This window comes from Euprymna scolopes, chromosome 10, assembly GCF_053919585.1.
Source record: "Euprymna scolopes isolate OS-2025 chromosome 10, ASM5391958v1, whole genome shotgun sequence".
NCBI classification, from domain to species: Eukaryota; Metazoa; Mollusca; class Cephalopoda; order Sepiida; family Sepiolidae; genus Euprymna; species Euprymna scolopes.
The window spans coordinates 22,771,888-22,791,160 of record NC_136491.1 but is presented as its reverse complement, the minus strand read 5'-3'; the positions used below and the strand labels follow the sequence as shown (position 1 = coordinate 22,791,160).

General features: G+C 35.0%; 1 protein-coding gene across 3 annotated transcripts in view; it reads right to left on the bottom strand.

Annotated features, from left to right (window-relative positions):
- LOC145285862 (uncharacterized) overlaps window positions 1-19,273 on the bottom strand; it is a 182,143-nt gene that overhangs the window by 139,068 nt on the left and 23,802 nt on the right. The window contains exon 1 of one of the 3 annotated variants that reach the window (XM_080134303.1): window positions 3,749-3,955. The exons of 1 other annotated variant lie outside the window; for it this stretch is intronic. In XM_080134303.1, the coding sequence (XP_079990429.1) occupies window positions 3,749-3,779 (31 nt within the window). In that variant the 5' untranslated portion in view covers window positions 3,780-3,955. Of the gene's footprint in view, window positions 1-3,748; window positions 3,956-19,273 lie in introns of those variants that run through there. One more of the 3 variants, XM_080134305.1, reaches the window with a different exon arrangement.

Here is a 19,273-nt window from a genome sequence, read left to right as displayed (position 1 = left end):
CCAAAGAGCTCAAAGGAATTTGGAAAATGAAGAAAGTCAAGATAACATCATTAATAGTAGGAGCACTAGGAATAATACCGAAAAACTTGAATAAAAAAAAGAATGGGAAATATTGGAATCAGAGGAATGGCTGCAAAGATACAATAGAAAACAATAATGAAAACTGCAGAAATATTAAGGTAAACCCTAGAATGCAAAGATGAACTACAGACACAAACTGTGTGTGTGTGATCATGAACTGGCACCACACCAAATAAATGAGGAAGGTCAAGGTGGATGGAAAGACTAAGGAGAGAAAGCACTAGACAAACCTCACCTGGATGAGTACAAAGAGGACTGAGATCTTGGGGAGGCTTTTTGCCACCCAAAACATGAAACTTAATACATAGGGTATTCAAACCCATGCGAAACTTTATATTTGAGTTTTAGTCGGGGAATATCGGTGCAAAAGTGTGAAAATTAAAGAAATGGAATTTGCCTGATGAAGGTCGAACAACGGCATTACGAATATGCATGCATGACGTAATAGCTATTGGTTCATGTTTTAATTTTTAGCTTTGCAGCAAACATGTCTTCATAGCTCAAGTATAAACATCAAAGGAAAAAAAGTAAAAGGTAAGCTAAAAGTTTTGGTTCTGATTCTCGGTGGTGGCGCACGAGTTTTTTGGTTTTTTTTAAACACTTTAAATCATTATTATATATTGGGTCCAATATATAATAAATACGAAATTTGCATTATTCAAAATATCATATTTAAGCGTATTTTACGACCGGGCAACGCCGGGCAACCTGCTAATATATATAAACAAGAAGCATTAGGTGTATCAGAATTTTGGGGGAATTTTTGACACCCTTAACAAAAAACTGCAAATAAAATATAAAAAACTCGTATTTTCTCTTTTTAAAGTGGGTTGTTTATTTTCTGTATGGAATATACTTCCAAAATAAACTATTAAAGTTGTTTGAAAAATAATAGAAATATTATTCTTTATTTAAAAAAAAACAGTGTTTACAAAGTGCCAGTGCGCATTTAACCAGCTATTTTTTTACGTATGAAATCAATTGAATTTTACGAGTGAATTTTTTTTCAATTTTTAAACTTTAAAAATCTATAAAAAGTTTTCTATTCGTTCAATTTTTACGATATTTTCAGGGTCAATGTGAAATTTTATGCTCTTTCCAATAAACCGAATATAATATTTTAGACAAACGTATTTTTTTAAATTCACCCCCATTTTGAAATGTCTATTAAAATTTAAATAATTAATTTACATACCAAAGTTTTATATATCACAAATTGAAGATAAAAGATCAATAAATAAAATATTCTAATTTAAAACAACAAAAAATGAAGTGTTTTTTTTTTTAATTTACCTGTAAAGTCCAAAGTGTAAAGACTTTGATGTTTTCTTTTGAATGAAGACTCATATTATGCTTATATCGTCAAGTAAATACCAGACGCTGACGGTAATTTTTTCTATTCCATTCAATGTTTTCTTTTTTAGATATCAAAAAAAAAAAAAAATCACTCGATAAAGTAGAAATAAGATATAATAATCAAAATCTTGCGTATTTCATTAAGAGAATTAAAAAAAAAAATCGGTCGACTGGATTCTTTGTTTAACGCAAAATGAATGTCTGCTTTTTTTCCGTTATGGAAGCCCAAAGATACTAATTTTGGTTAACAGAACGCAATAAAAAGACATATTAATTCTGGCATTTATAAGTCACCGTAAGATAATGATAAAAAAAAAAAAAAAATCAGAGATTCTCTCCTTTTATTTGAACAGTCAATAAATCTGAGTTCGCGTTTTTTTTTTTAATCCTTGTTTAAAAAAGTATTTTATTGAAAAGTACATGGAATATAAGTATAAATATGGATAAATTCTTAACAATGAACAATGGAAGTACACATTAAATAGAATTTTTTATAGGTAAGTGATTTTTTGGAATTTATATATATTTTTTATAATCGAAGTAAAATTTCGTTGATTTTCTTTAAATCTTTTTTAAAGAAAACCAATTAAAAAAAAACAAATATTGCATAATTTGCTATTAAACCTGTTATTTTTTTTTTAATTTGGTCTTTGCTCCTTTAATTGGAAAAAAATAGGGTTTGAATTACATTTTTCAAGTAGTTATAAGCTTCGAAAGATAGTAAGTTGGATTATTCAAGTTCATATAAGGCATTTTTAATGGCCGATTCTGATGCATCTAAAGAAGCAGTTCAAAGAATTTTCGAGCATTTATTACTTTAGACAACATTTTAAAATTAGATTTTTTTTTTTTAAAGTTAAGCAGTTCAAAGAATTTGAGTTTTTTTTTATAATTAAAGAGCTAGAATTATTTTCAATAATTAAACACTTAAAAGAATTAAAAATTATTTTTGCAATCTAACAGTTCCAAGAGGTTAATTAACCCTGTAAAACTTTGTTAAAAATCTAATTCTAAAATATTCTCTATAGTAATAAATGCTCGAAAATTTTTTGAACTGCTTGTTTTTCTTTTAACTTATCTTGCCTTTGGTAACATTTACTTGTTGTATATTGCACTTTTTTTCGTTTTTCTGTTGTTCGAAGTTAACAACTCGTCACTTTATTCAAAGGGGCTAGATTCTGCCTCGATACTGGTGACAGAGTACTATATAACCATCCTTTACCTGGACTCAGAACGAGGCTGGACTTTCGGACCCCATCTTGCTACCTTAACAAAACAGATAGTATCTATTCCTGGTTTTCTATTTTGCGGTGATAATATAAATCACTGAATTATAATAAATAAAATATAGAATAAAATTAAATAGACGTTTTTTTTTTCTGTTTTAATTTGTTTTGTGTGTGTATGTGTGTGCTGTGTGTGTGTGTGTGTGTGTGTGTTTTTTTTGTTTTTTTTAAACAAATGTCGTTCGTCGATGGCAGAACACGGAATCGAGTATACACTTTGCTCATTAGGATTGAGCCAGCTCCAGCTACAAAGTGTTTTAGGTGACCCACGAGGCGCAACTTCGTGTCACACACATTGCAGATGTCACCATTCGCTGCGGCGGTAAACATGAGCTTGACATGCAGGTTCAAGACGGCATCTTGCAACAGGTTGCCGACATTGTTGTTGCTTACCCGCCAGGCGAGTTTATTTGGGGATACATCTCCCCCAGTGAATTAAAACGCGCCCCCAGATACCAACTTGATAATTTCTACAATTCGCCGCGATGCACACAGCCTCCCCAAATAGTCTCCCATCTGGTACTGGCCAGGCTCAGCGAATATAATATAAAAATGGGCCCTTCTACACTATTGGGACGAAATTTTGGAAATCGTAATACTGAATTCCATATGAAAACAATGGTGTCTACGTTTAAGATGATTATATCCAAAAATTACGAAAATCGATAAGGTAGAAAATTATCAAAGAAAATAAAAAATAGAATTTGATTAAAACGATCGTAAAACACGTGAGGGTTCAAAAGGGAGGCAAATTTCCATTTTGATTTAAACAAGATGGCGGCAATTTTTAATCTGCTAACACGATTAAAGTTGTTTTGTTTAATACTTCAGCAATATTCAGGTAATTTTGACTGCATAATTTCGAAGCTACTATTGTAACTTATTAGAATTGATTAAAAAAAAAAATCAGTTGAAACCATTGTTTTTTTTTGTTTTTTGTTTTTTTTTATCTGAAAACTCCATTTATCGATCACAAAATCTCGTCCCAATTCTGTAGAAGCGCCGAAATGTTTACGTTTTCTTACCTGCCTCATCCGGATTATTTCGAGCGGTCATTTCTGTTTTATTTTTATTTTTATTTTTTACTTACGTAAAAAAATAATTCCTCGTTATCTTTCTCGTTAAACAGAGGATGAATGTACTTTTTCCCCTTCTTTTCGCTGTTTTCTTCTTTCCTTTAGCCAAGAAAAATATCGTGTGACCGGTTAATAGAATTTAGCGTTTGTCGTTTCTATGGTAACCAGATCAGACGAAACACGTTTTTTTTTTTTTTTTTTTTTTTCCTGTCTTTTTTTCTTTCTTATATGAACATAACGCGGAAATTACCGATGGAAACGACGAAGTTCCGTCACAAAATGTAGATTTTTTTTTTTTTTTTTAACCTTTCCCCCCTTTTCTTTTAATTTTAATGAAATTTTATGATTACGGAAAAGAGTTAAAGACCACACGTGTCATATGCATTAAAAACAGACGAAGCGTGACAGCGCGACTATAAAACGGAGCGTTTAGAGTTGAAAGATCTTGTATAATTATATATATAAAAAAAGAAGTTTGTTCACATATTGTAGTTGTGCACAGCAAATGACGTCATAAAGCTAACTTTTATCCTTTATGACGTCATCCATTTTCAAGTATTGGGGAAAGAAAAAAAGGGGGCCGAAAGACGGTTGGGGAGGAGAAAGCAAGAAAAAGACAGGAAGAAAAAGAAAGAGGGAAAGACAAAGGGAAGAATGAGAGAGAAAGAAAGAGAGAGAGAGAGAGAGAGAGGGAGGGGGGAGATTTAATATATATATATACACACGATTATATAAAAGGAATTGTGTGTATGTGTTAGTTCGTTCTCTATGGACTCCGAAACGGCTAGGCCGATTTTTATGGAACTTCACACAAATGTACTTTATGTAACTGGCAGTGTTCTTAGATAAGTTTTGTATCAGAATGTCTTCAATAAGTATTGCTAATCGACAATCAAAAAATTCGATGAAAATAGGAATAGGCGATTTTGGCTAAAGTGAACGCCTTATAGTCTTACATCACAAGTGCATTTGAAAAGTTTTATTACTATTCTAGCCGAAAGACCCGCCCTATAAAACCAACAGTAGGTTCTCTTATATGACAGGGCGCGTTTGAAATGAATGTTTATGTGTAAAGCACAACTGAACCATGATAATTGACTTTTGCATTTTAATCTTTAATTTAAACCATTGTATATAAACTGTTTGTTATAAAATCAACAGTAGGTTCTCTACAGTGCAATGTAAACTACAATGTATTGTGGACTAAGTCACTGCATGGAGGCATGTGACGCTTCCTCCTGGTGCACCGCGGTGGGTCCCCAATTAGAGAAGGCAGTTAATCAATTTTATTGAAAAATAGTCAATTTCACCAATTTCGGTGACAAAAAATATGGGAGTGTGAAACTGTTATATCCCGTTTTAACGGTATATAATAACATGACAAAATACGCTGAGTGGAATGCGTAACAAAAAGGTTTATTCGTACTTCGAAATAATACACAATACAAAATGGCTGCTCGCCTTGAAGTTGATATACGCGTAAATGAAGGTAAAGGAAAAAGGTAACTTAACGTGTGTGAGCGGAACGCTCGTCCTGGGAGCTTGGTTAATCCTGACTACACTTGGAGAGTGTAAGCCGCGAGACGGTCGGGCTAGTGCGTACCACTTGACTGACTCCAAGACAATGCAAGACGCTCTTTTATACACCGTTTCGTATCCGGTGCTATCCGTAATTATGTCCCTTATAACACCTCTCCCTGAAGCTGAAATCTTCCCGATTTTAGCTTTAATATCGCTTCCGTTTAGGATCAGGACTTAAACGCCTGACGACTTTCCTTTTACGTGTGCTCTTCTTTTGGTCAGAGTTTCCTTTGGTAAATAATTCTGTTCAGCCCGTGCGGTATGTTCAGGAGATACATTCATGGGTCCATGTATACCCACCGGTTTTGGAATGTCAAATGTGTCGCACAGCGTTTCCATTGGGATTTCCTCTGTATTTTCCGAAATTCTGGAACGGATTTGATTAATATGTCTTTTACAGACAAAATTGGGACCTTGAATAGTATAGACCATGTTCCCAATTCTTTTCTTAACAATACCGTCCACCCAATGATTTTTTCCATTCTGAAAATTTTTAAAATAAACTTTATCTCCTGGGGAATAGCACTTTACATTAAAGTTTTCTTTTCCGGTAACTTTCTTTTTATCTGGTAGAAGTCTATCGAAAATGGACCTAATTTTTCTGGCGAACATAAGTTCTGCAGGGGATGAATTTACATCATTGTTTGGATTTGGGGTTACTCTGTAGATCGCTAGAAATGTTTGTATTGTCCGCTCATCTGTGTCAATGTTCATGTTTTTCCTTAATGCCCCCTTAAACGTGTCCACAAATTTTTCTGCCAACCCATTCGATCTAGGATGGTAAATAGGCGTCGTGATGTGCTGTATATCCAGTGAGTTGCAGAATTCTCTAAATTCGTAACCTGTGAATGCTGTACCATTGTCACTCACTATGGTCTTTGGTACACCAAACCGGCTGAAAATTTCGTCAAGTGCACTTACAGTGTTCCTTGATGTTGGATGTCTGATCTTGAATATCTCCGGCCATTTGGAGAAAGAGTCCACTACAATTAAGTAAAAAAAACCTTTTAGGGGTCCGGCATAATCAATATGCAGTCGTGACCAGGGCAAGTCCGTCTTCAGCCACGAGGTCGTTTTTACAGGCGGATCTCGGGCTGCTAACTGACATCCTTTGCACGCTTTGACACAGTTTTCCACCTCTTTATCCATACCAGGCCAATACACGTAACCTCTAATTAGGGATTTCATCCTTGAAATGCCAGGATGACCTGTGTGAAATTCGTTTAGCATTCTTTTTCGTAATACCTGTGGAATTACGATTCTATCGGCATACATAAGCACATCTTCGCAAATGGAAAAAGGTGTAATTTCTCTTGCCATCTTATTTCTTTCCGTCCGTCCTACTTGATTTTTCATTTGCTTTATAAAAACGTCTTTTGCAGCTTCTCTTTTAATCTCTTCTAGAGTTACCGGGAGTTCACGGATCATATTGCATATTGAATTTGAGCATTCGCTTTCATCTTTAAGAGCTGCAATTACCGTCTCTTCGAAACTTTCATTTCTTTTTGGAATCAACCTTGACAGTGCATCCGTGTGTCCTAACTTTTTTGATGACACATGCTCCATCTTAAACTGATAGTTTAAGAGAGTTACAGCCCATCGCTGTAGTCGATTTGCAGTATGCGTAGGGATGCCTTTCTTTGATCCAAATATCGTGATTAGTGGTTTATGATCCGTCTGTAATATGAAGTTTCGTCCATGGAGAAAACGGTTAAACTTTTTGACTCCAAATATTATTGAGAGAGCCTCCTTTTCAATCTGGCTGTAGTTTTTCTCAGCTGCAATCAAAGTTCTTGACGCGTGAGAGATTGCTTTTGTTGTTCCATCCTCATACTTGTGGAGTAATGCAGCACCAACTCCGTAATCACTGGCGTCCGTTGCTAGTACAATCTCTTTCTCTGGATCGAAATGTGCTAATGCCAGATCTGATAGTAAACATTTTTAAATTTCTGGAAAGCAGATTCACATTCCTTTGTCCAATTCCATCTACTGCCTTTTTTTAGTAGCTCGTTAAGAGGAGCTCTCAAATTATGTACATTAGGGATGTATATCGCATAGTATTGTACCAATCCCAGAAATGACTGTAGTTTTGATACTGAGTCTGGGGCAGGCATCTTATCAATTGCTTCGGTCCGTTGTGGATCTGGCCTTCGTCCATCTTCGTCAATTATTTGACCCAGGTATTTGATCCTTTTCATGAAGAAATCACATTTCTCCGGACTCAATCTGAAACCAAACCCCTCTATTCTCTTAAGTACTTCTCTGACGTGCTTCTTATGTTCTTGCAAATTACTGCTCTTTATCAAGATATCGTCAAGGTATGCCATCGCAAATTCCAACCCTGCGAGCATCGTATCCATTATCTGTTGAAACAAAGCAGGGGCGAACTTTAAGCCAAAAGGAAGCCTCTTTAGCTTGAAAATACCCTTGTGCGTATTAATGCACAGGTACTTTGAACATTCATCATTGACCTTGATTTGCAAGTACGCGTCTGAGAGGTCTATCTTGGAAAAAATTTTTCCTCCGTTTAGTTTTGAGAATAGATCTTCTGCCGACGGAAGGAGATAATTGTGGTCCTTTAAACAGTCATTAAGGCCTGTTGAGAAGTCCGCACAGACCCTGATTTTGTTATTTTTTTTCTTCACATATACCGTCGGGCTGGCCCAATCCGTATGGTCAACTTTTTCAATAACCTCTAACTGTTGAAGTCTTTCCAACTCCTTCTCGATTGCGTCCATCGATGAAAACGGTACATTTCTTTTAGGTTTGAATACTGGGGTGGCATCTTTCTTCACTTCAAATTTGGCTTCTACTTTCACACAATGTCCAAGTCCTTCAGCAAAAACCCTTGGAAATTCTGCTTTTACATCGTCCAGAAAGTCTTCCACTTGGTTTGCTTTCCCTGTGTTCAGCCTATTACAAAAAGAATTAACTGGTCGCTCCCATAAGTTAAACAGGACAAACCAATCCACTCCAAACAGACTTGTGTTCCTTCCTGGAACCACGTACACTTTGGACGTGCGTGTCTGACCATCAAATGTCACGTTGCACCTCAGTTCTCCTTTAAATTCCAACTTTTTGCCGCACACACTCCTCGCCATCTTGCTGGTTTCCATTAGTTCGGGTCGACCGATTCTTCTCTAGATATCTTCATCTATGATGCTGATGTCCAAACCACTATCCAGGAGTAATGTTACAGGATGTCCATTTATGTGAACACTGACATTCTTACGCCTTTCGCAACTTTTCTCTTTCCTTGTGCGAAGCGCATTCACTTTGTCAGTCTTTCGTTTTTTCTTCTGGTCACAGTACGTTCCCTTGTGGCCTTTGAACCCACATTCGTAACATATCTTATTCCTGAACCAGCAGGTCTTTTTGGTGTGTCTCGTACTTCCGCAACATTCACAATTTTGGTACTTGTGCATTCTAGGGGTCCTTTGTTCTTGGGTCTTGTAAATTCTAGGGGTCCTTTGCCTTTTTACATGTTGTAACTTGTAAACGCTTTTTTCTTCAATGCGGGTGTTGTCTCTCTTGATATTAATGAGACGTTGACATTCCTCGGTAACTTTTTGTAAAGTTATATTTGGGTCCGACTCCATAATTGTCAGGATCCGGGATCTGATATCTTTGTCCCTTGGTTCTGTGAGTCCCTGTACAAAGATTAAACATTTAAATAAATCCGCAGAAATTTCATTTAATTTAAATGATTCACATAAGCAATTTACAATACAAGCATACTCTAAATAGTCTTCAGATTCCGATTTCTGTAAATTCAAACATTTATATCTAGAGTGAAAAAGGCTATCTCTTTTATCAAATATTCTAGACAACGTATTAATTGTCTCTTCAAAGGTCACTTCCTCCGGTTTTTTGGGTAAAATTAAGTTAGCGTACTTGGTGTTTTCGTCAGTACCCAGTTTTTGGAGCAACAGCGTGACTTTTTCTTCGTCGGTCCAATCCGAACACCTCTTTGTAAAAACTGTTTCATACCTTCTATAGTATGCTGGAAATGTAATGCCAGTATCGGGAGAGTAGTGAAATTCCGACAAAGAATTTGAAATACCTTCTGCAGAAAAATTCGTTTTTTTTTCAGTTGTCGAGGTTTGAATTAATTTTTCCAAATTCTTTTGTTGAGTCGACATTTGGCGTTGAAGTATTTTTGTTTGTTTTTGTTGTGCCTCTAAAGTTTTTTGTGTCATTTCTTGCTGTTGTTGTTGCAGCTGTTGTTGTTGCACTAAGAATTGTTGTGTCATTTTTTACTGTTCCTGAACGCTAAGAGTTAGCACTTTCGTCAACTCAGCCAATTGTTCCATATTTAAAAAAAAATGTCTTTCTAAAATTTACAACAATGATTCCACAAAATTTCGTAAGTATACGTTTTTCGCCAATTAGCAACAAGTCTTGCAAGAATAAATGTTTCCACACAGTTCATACAATTTAGCAATAGTAATTCTGCCTAAACGTAATTTTACACAATAATACTTTTCAAATTTACACAACGAATAATGCCCGAAAATGAGCAAACTGTTTTTCAACAAAAATACGGTTGCACGAAAGAAAAAAAAATTAAATTATAGCAATAGTCTGTTTAATTTAGAGAAACAAAAAATCGTAAAAGTTCTTTTTTTTTTTCTTCGAAAAACGTAATCCAAAGGTGCCGGGTTCGAATTCCGCCTGTGTTCCTCACATATTTTTTCTTCAAAAAATATAAATAAAGTTCACTTTACCTTGTCAATATCTTTTAAGTACAATTTTATTACCTTTCCGTGAGTTCATATCGGAGAAATCCGTACTTTATGTAAGACAATTTCGAATAGTTCTTTGTCGTACGTGTTCAGTAACGAAATCCTTGTAAATTTGAATAGTACACAGTCCTATTAGTACGGTAATTTATCTCTGTTAAGAGATAAGAATCATCCTTGTCGCCAACTGTTATATCCCGTTTTGACGGTATATAATAACATGACAAAATACGCCGAGTGGAATGCGTAACAAAAAGGTTTATTCGTACTTCGAAAATAATACACAATACAAAATGGCTGCTCGCCTTGAAGTTGATATACGCGTAAATGAAGGTAAAGGAAAAAGGTAACTTAACGTGTGTGAGCGGAACGCTCGTCCTGGGAGCTTGGTTAATCCTGACTACACTTGGAGAGTGTAAGCCGCAAGACGGTCGGGCTAGTGCGTACCACTTGACTGACTCCAAGACAATGTAAGACGCTCTTTTATACACCGTTTCGTATCCGGTGCTATCCGTAATTATGTCCCTTATAACAGAAACATTCATTGATCATCATTCAATCCCGGGCAACTTCGTGTCTCCCTGCTATAAAACACTAATGCACTGATCTGAGTGGTTTAGTATATATTACTAAAACTCTGACGATGATCTTGTTTTGCCACCTTGCACACTTTTCGGTACTTGTGTGTTACTGTTTAATTTTTTTCATTTTTGAAAAACTCTTTTGAAGGGGAGACAATTCAAAAAGACCTTACCAGGAAATTTCAAAATTTCATATAATTTTTAGTTACAAACAAAAATACACTAAAGTAATACAATATAAGACAAAAATAAAAACAATTATCTGAACATTTATTAAATTAAAATATTTTTTTTTAAATTCTGAAATGAATAAAAGTTTTCATTATATGGAAATAAATGTATGACTTAAAATTTATAAATAGTTTTGAACAATCATTATTGGAATGAGTGTGACATTTTTTTAGAGAAAATGATTTTTTAAAAATTTTATTTTAATTCAATAAATATTATTTTAATTCAATAAATTTTAGTTTAATTCAATAAATGTTATTTTAATTCAATAAATGTTATTTTAATTCAATAAATGTTATTTTAATTCAATAAATGTTCAGTTAATTTATGTTTTTTTTGTGTTATTAGTATTACTTTGGTGTATTTTTGCTTTGTTTTTAATAATTATGCAAAACTTTGACATTTTTTGGGTAGGGTCTTTTTTAGTTGTCTTCCCTTCAAAAGACTTTTTCAAAAATGAAAGAAAAAAAAAAATTTCCAGAAGAAACAACGCATTCACTCACCTGAATCAACAAAAACAAATATTTTGAACCAATGAGAGGGTTTTCAGATTTATTCAAAATGACGCTTTTATAGCCACATCAATCACACATAAAGCCAGATTTTTCTTCAATAAACCAGTTTTCATTTTTGAATGACTATTTTACAGGGTGGGAGGAAGTGCGACTATCTGTGTCCAAATCTAAACACAGATTCCATGAACAAAGCTTCTTTTCCAGAACTGCCTTCCTGTGGAACACTGTTCTGCTGGCCTGCTTCCCGGTTGAATACAACATAGCCTTCAAATCCAATGTAAACAAGTTGTTGAGTTGTCCCCATAAATAATCAAATTCTACCCAATTGACACCATTAACGATTACTGTACTACCACTTTACATTCATTAATTCTTATGAAGGCCTGAAAGTCACTCGAGGATAAGTAGTGACTACCAAGTAAAAGAAAAAAAAAAAAAGGATGATATGAATGATGTCAATAATTAAAAGAGAAAGAGAAAGAGAAAGAGAAAGAATGTATAAAGAGAAGGAAAAAGAAAAAGAGATAAAGTGTTGATTTTGTCCTCTTTTTTAATATGGAAATATTCAGCCAAAGAGGAACTTCAAATAGAACACAAATTAAAATTGCCACAGTTAAGAAGGAGTTTTAATCCTTTAATGGAGGACAGAATAGGTGCTGTACTATTTCTAGAATTCAATGGCATGAGGTATTTAGTTTTCTCACAATGCAAGAACTATGACATCAGGGTCGAAAAGTAGGATTGAGAAGTCAGGAAGGACACTGACCTGCAAAAAGTGCCTGAGCAGCTCTGTCAGCGTTCACTGGTAAAGACACCCCAATCGATTAGCAACAAACTAATCCTTTCTCACAGAAAAGACAAAGCCTGGGAGGGTGGACCTCTTAGAGCTGCACAGAATCAGCATAACACTACAATCAACGGGGGCCAGGTTATTACAGGAATGATTTCATCTCTGTTGATTCGGGAGGGGGGGGCAAGGATAAAAATCCCTAGCCGTTGAAATTGATGGCATAAAAAGAGTTTCATAACATTTGGAAATTCCAAATATCTCATTTTACCAAAGATCATTTGCTTTTTATAAAAAGGAATTTGAATTATTGTTCCACAATTTCTGCTATTATTTCTGATTGAAACATTTTAATTTTGTAATATTCACTAAATTAGCTTCAAGTGGGATCGTTTATTAACTCTAATGTTAAACTTTGTAGGCGGACTGTGACAACCGATGTTTACACTTCGGTATCCAAAACGAAAATGCTTAAAATGGTTTTTGCGTATATATGTCTGCACATTCATTCACCTGAATCAACAAAAACAAAAAATATTTTGAACCAATGAGAGGATTTTCCAAATTTATTCAAAATGGCCATTTTAACAGAAGGATTGAAGGGAGCCAAGGCGATGCCGATCCCAGATCTGTCGTAGGTTTCAGCTGAACTGGTTTATTGAAGAAAAATCTGGCCTTATATGTGACTGATATGGAACAGTGCGTAGGTAATGCGAGAATAATGTTAAGGATACGAGTTCCACATAGAAACGTTGATTTAATTTGAATAACATAAAATATGTATCAAGTGCGCTTGAAAGCCAAATCACAACGTAATATTAGGAAAATACTGCTGAGATACAACATGCGGCTCTTTTCAAATAGAATTGTCTTTCTCCAACTTTACAACATGGCAAGAAAGAAGAAAAGAAAAAAAAAAGAAAGAAAACAACATACTGAGGATGGAGTTGAGCTCCAAAATATATTTATGTTATAAATTTCAAACAAGTAAAATATTTGTTTATTTTTCTAATATTACGTTGTGATTTGGCTTTCAAGCACACTTGATGCATATTTTATTTTATATGAAGCTATGTTTTGATGGGTTATGAAAATAGTGTAGAAGCAGACATTTTAGTGATACGTATATACAGTCAAACACTACGATTCAAGTATATACAGGGTGACCCCCCCCCCCCCCGAAAAAAAAAACGGGCCCAAACTCTAATTAGGCCTCGTTTCTTAGTGTTTTGTCCGAATGAAATGAAACTTTGGTCATAACCAGTTTATTATATTCGAAACATCACATCAAAACACCAGGGTCTTTGGCCTTTTTTTCTCCGTTCTACAGCATATGTTCTAGATGGTCACCCTGTATATATATCACAAACGCAAATGCGTCACAAAGACACATATATACACATGTACATTTTAAAATATATACCCTTTTGGGGTTATACACACATTCCCCCTTTTTGGTACGGTGACAATGCAACATTATAACTTAAGTAAATATAATTTGTATAATTGAGTGGAAAAGTTTTTATTACTATTTTCATACACAATCATAAGCACACTCAAGGAGACATTAACGAACATACAGACACACAACTCATTCACTCTTTCATTATCGTCTGCTCATCAAAAACCCATGTTTAAACTCATTGAAATATTTCTATCCTTACTCACTGAATTTCCTTTTTACTGTAAAAGCAATTAACCATTGGCACTTATAACTTTTAAGTAAATATAATTTGTATAATTGAATGGAGAAGTTTTTATTACAATTTTAAGACCCGTTTAATTCACGACTCTTAAATTATCAACAGTTTTTTGATATCTCAGCTAAAAGCTATTGTTTTGATACAAAAACTCTACAAATATTAACAAGCATGTTTTTTTCTATTGATGTAAATCTATATTTTAGACATATAGGTTCGGGTTACGGTTAGTTTTGCTATACCCACACAGATTCGAAAAATGCTACCGTGACATTTACTGGGTGGGTTTCTACCACCATTTTGTTTTATTTTTATTTTGAAGTGATTATCGAGTCTTCAAAAATATTGCAGCCAACTTTTCTTGTCCTCTGGCAGCGTTCAACATTACTCGTTTTTCGAACCGAATAAACGTTTTACATTAAATAAAAACACTAAAAACTTATCCGGTTAGGTCGAAAATTAATTTATCTTGCCTTAAGTAACATTTATTTGTTATACATTTGTTTTTTGGCAGATTTTTCGTACTTGTGTATACTATAGGCAATAACGGCGAAAAAAAAAAAAAAAAAGGCTTGTTAGAATTTGGGTATAAAACGATTTTTATTGATTAAAAAATATTTAGTTAATATCTTGATGTAAAAACTTTAGCTTGCTTTTGGAAGTGAAGAGGAGAGCATATCCCAACGAAGCAAGGAAAGAAAGAGGGTGGCTCTTCAAGCCAGTCATGTTTTGGCGTTCGAATCGAATCACATTTCAATGTCACTACAAATGTTTTGAATTAAAAGTTTTCTATCCTTCTAAAACATAGTTATTAACCAATATTAAAGTTAAATATATATTTAATAATATAACTGTCCGATCAGTATTTGTTTGTATATATATATATATATATATATATATATATATATATATATATATATATATAATGCTCCCTATCTTGGGTTGAGCATATTGGGAAGTGGTATACAAATTTCCATTAGCGTATTAAGCAACGCTCTTTATGTAAACAAATCGAGCAGAGGCATTTGGACAATGTCAAAACATCGTTAATTCATTACCCACACAGCAGCAGCCGTATAACATAATGGTGAGAAGCCTTGACTGTCATTTAAGTTGCCGGGTTTCGATCCTGGCTTGAGGCAGTTGCCTGTCTAGACACACTGATGAGCTGTGAAACAGTACTGTATGTGGATGACTATATATATATATATATATATATATATATATATATATATATATATATATATATATATATATATATATATATATATATATAATTATTTACTATAATAATTAAATACCTACAGACACTAGTGTTTCATCCTTTTTGGAATCATCAGGACAGGGTATCACAATTAACCCCAGTCGAGAGATTCAAACTCTGGCAACAGAAATGTCTGGCTTCATTAGCAAGGACCCGAACCATTCGGCTACTGACAACCACGAGAGATACAGTTGAAATTACACATTTATTCTTTTTAAATGCTTTTAACGTCAGTCAGAGTGATCTAGTCATTATATGACGATCTATATATCTATCTATATATATATATATATATATATATATATATATATATATATATGATGAACTCACCCTTTCGACGTATGAGCTTCTGCCACAACAATTAAGTTGCTCAGAAATCCACACATGATTTGTTTATAGTGGTGAAGGCTTTGTGTAGAACCAACCACACTTTTTGGTATTACTGCTAATTTTTGTTGGTGCAGACGACTGCCATGGGACAGAGTATACAGTAAAACGCAGGTTTTTACATCAGAGTTTCCTTTTCCTAGATACATGTCTTAACGAAGACTGGGGGTGCATCTCTCCCAGTGAATTAATGTGTCCCCAGATACCAACCTGGAAATTTCTACAACTTGGCACAGTACATACAGTGCCTAGACTTCCCAAATGGTCACCCATCTGGTACTGGCCAGGCTCACTCCTGCTTTACTTTGGTGATCTGGTGAGAACCGGTGTGTCAACGTGATTGTGCCGTATATACGGCACTATATATCAAATTGTACCGTATATACGGCACAAATATATATAATTAAATATTTACAAAAACCTTTTGGAATTTCCAAATATCACTTGTCTTTTATAAGACAAAGTTAGAAATACGTTATCTTCTGGTTCTCTGTTCTTTTATATTTAGCATTGTGTTGGAATCAGGCTTCCAATAAATTCACTTGTTCTTTAATTTCAGTCTTATTTTTTTGCCCTCATAAACGTAACATACACATATGTAATAACTATGTACGGCACTCGGCTGCTTTCAAGAAAATCCCCCCCCAATTATCTCCATTTCATTCTGTCTGTTTCACTTGTTATTTCTCTTTTCGCGACAGCAGTGAATTAGTAGCAACATTAGTCGCTGAAGCGATGGATGTGGTTGCTATGGAAACCAATCATAAAAAACGTCGCTCGCCTCCTTACGTTTTTGAACACCAGTAAATTCATAATTTTTTTTTTACTGAACGAAAATTGAAACATTTTTTCCCCCAATATAGCTGAGAAGGTGATCTGTAAACAGTTATAAATTGTTTTGAATTTGGTCAGAAAATGAGTGAGCGATGAAGTGTAACACCAAAGAGGGGCCACATCAGATCAGTAGGGTCGATGTGACGTTTTCTGTTAAATGTAATAATCAATCCCGGGCGAACACCGGTTACAGAAAAAAAAAAAAATTTTTTTAGTTAATATTTTTATGTATCAAAATCTTGTTGTTGAGATACCATACGGTCGGGGGATAAAAATAGAAATCGCCTGCTAAACTTCAAAGTGAAAGATTACTTAAAACATTTTTTTTAACCAAAATACGCTCGCGTTTGAACTACACGAGCCAAACACAAAATATTCCGAATCAGAGCTTTGAAATGTCGGTCGGCTTGAAATGTGTTGGATGACAGGTGAAATGTCGGATCGTTTTTGATCTGAGAAACACACACACACACACGAAACAGATCGGGCCTGATAAAAGAATTCATGACGTCAGCCCAAGGTTCGACATGAATTGTTTTTCAATATGACTTATCTAACAATGTCTTTTGGCAAATTGTTTCGGGCGCTAAAAGGGAATTCTGACATGTAACGAATATTTTTTAAAAATCACACGGATGTTTTTACAAAACAAATAAATTCAAAGGGGAAAGAATATCAAACGGATATTTTTAAATAGATGAAAGCTGGTGATCTATTACAAGCTAAACAATAATATTTCCTCTGATTATCAGTTGATAATATGGAAAAAACCATTATAAAGAAGGCGGGGTCAGACAAGTTGGGGAGGAGTCAATTTGATTTTGGAAATTGGGGGCGGAAAAATAATACCTGCCACAGGCCAAATTGACCAATGAGAAGGAATCAGGTGGATTGTTATCAATCAATTTGATTGGTCGAAGACGAACGTAGGCGTCGTCATTATTCAAGGGTTTTACTATATAAGATCTGTAAAACTCGATTTAATCAGAGAGAGAGAGATAGAAGATTTAGAAGAAGAGAGAAGACAGAAGAGGAAGACTGGAGAGACAGAGATAAGGTCTCGGTAGAGGACTCCAGCCACCCAACTTCTCTCTCCCCCTCGCTGGTCGCCAGAGAGCTCAAATTGCAACTTAATAGAATTCAGAGGACCTAGGAAGAGACCAGCCAGAACACCTTAGTGATAATTACAACGGTCCGCGACTCCGACCGAGTATTTCAACAACAAGAAGCTCATTCACAAATCTTGTTGCTTGCTTCCATTTAATCTTCAATTGTACATACGTCTGTAGATAATCATTTATGAATTTCCTAAATACATTATATATCAACCAACCTCCGGAGTTTGTTTGCTGATGTACTGTTGTTCCATGTAATTTTAATTCTTTTAACTTGCCACTTGTGACCCCGTTCCCGTCAACGAACACCCAGTTAACAAGACGACCAACTAGACGATCAAGAAGAACAGGCCTTGAGGACCGTGCAACCGAGAAGAGTCCTCCAACGCCTTGACGAGGACTCACTGGGTGACGCGATGTACCAACGGTTGGCAGACCTGGTTGCCCAGTCGACATAATTAATTACCCGGTGACTAGTATAATCATAATTGGGCATCGACCCAGGGTTAAGATCATAACTGGGCGGCGATCAGAGATTCAAGGTCGTGTAAGGTCACATTCAAGGTCACAGAAGCTTTAAAGCAGTTCTAAATGACTAAAACTGCCACTTAACCATGTAGTGTTTGAATGAGGTTATATATATATATATATATATATATATATATATATATATATATACATTTAAATAAAAGGGGCGGAAATCTCTCAAAAGCTCTTTCATCTATCATCTCGTCAGGAGAGAATCGATAGTATAAAATTAAATAACATAATGCCGAAATAAAGAGCAAAAGGGGGGGACGAGTAAACGAGTACTAAAAGTGCCAGAAAGACGATTAAAAGTAAATTTAATTGGTGAAGAGAAAAAAGCGTTTAAAATGGCACCGCGAGGGAAGGACAAAAAAAAAAAAAAAGGGTTATCAAATTTCCCCGAAGAGATTCAACGCCTTCACCGTATCCTTCTGCCGGCATAAAGATGGTTTACGAAAGGCAATAGAGACAGATTCCAAAATTCTTAAATGATTTTTGGAGTCCGCTCTATGCAGTACCTCAAACCACTCTATTTTATACTGATTGGCACAACATGGATTATCAACCAAATGTTGGCCAATAGCAGAGTCCAAAGTTGTAGAGCAAGGGAGATTCATAGATCCTACTCTACCCTGTCTAATTTTAGAAGGAACGTGTTGGTTTATACGAGTCCTTAAATGCAAGGAGGTCCGCTCCACGTAACCAGCGTCACACTGGCATGAAAAACTGTATACAATGTTACTATTGAGGACGTAAGGCAAACTATCCTTGCAGAAAGGAGGAAACGCAGGTCTAACAGTATACACTAACCGCAAGGAAACAGCATGAAAGCAACTAGTAATGCTTTTAACAATCTGTTTGGTTATTTTTGTGGCATTATCCCCTATCCACGGTAATTTTAAATAAACAGGGCATTTTAAAGGCCCGAATGGTGTAAGGGATTTGAAGTCAGCAACCTTTTTGTTTATACAATCATCAATGAGGTCTAAAGGATAACCATTATTGATGAAAATATCCCTGATCTTGTCCAGTTCAGAGTCCAATTTAATAGGTGAGCAAATCATAAGGGCTCTATGTACCAAAGTACTTATTAAGCCGATTTTTCGCGATTTTGGTACAAAAGAAGACCAGTTCACGTACAAACCAGTAAAAGTCGGCTTTCTGTAAATTGTAGTGAGAAAACCACCTCTCGAACGTTCAACAAGAACA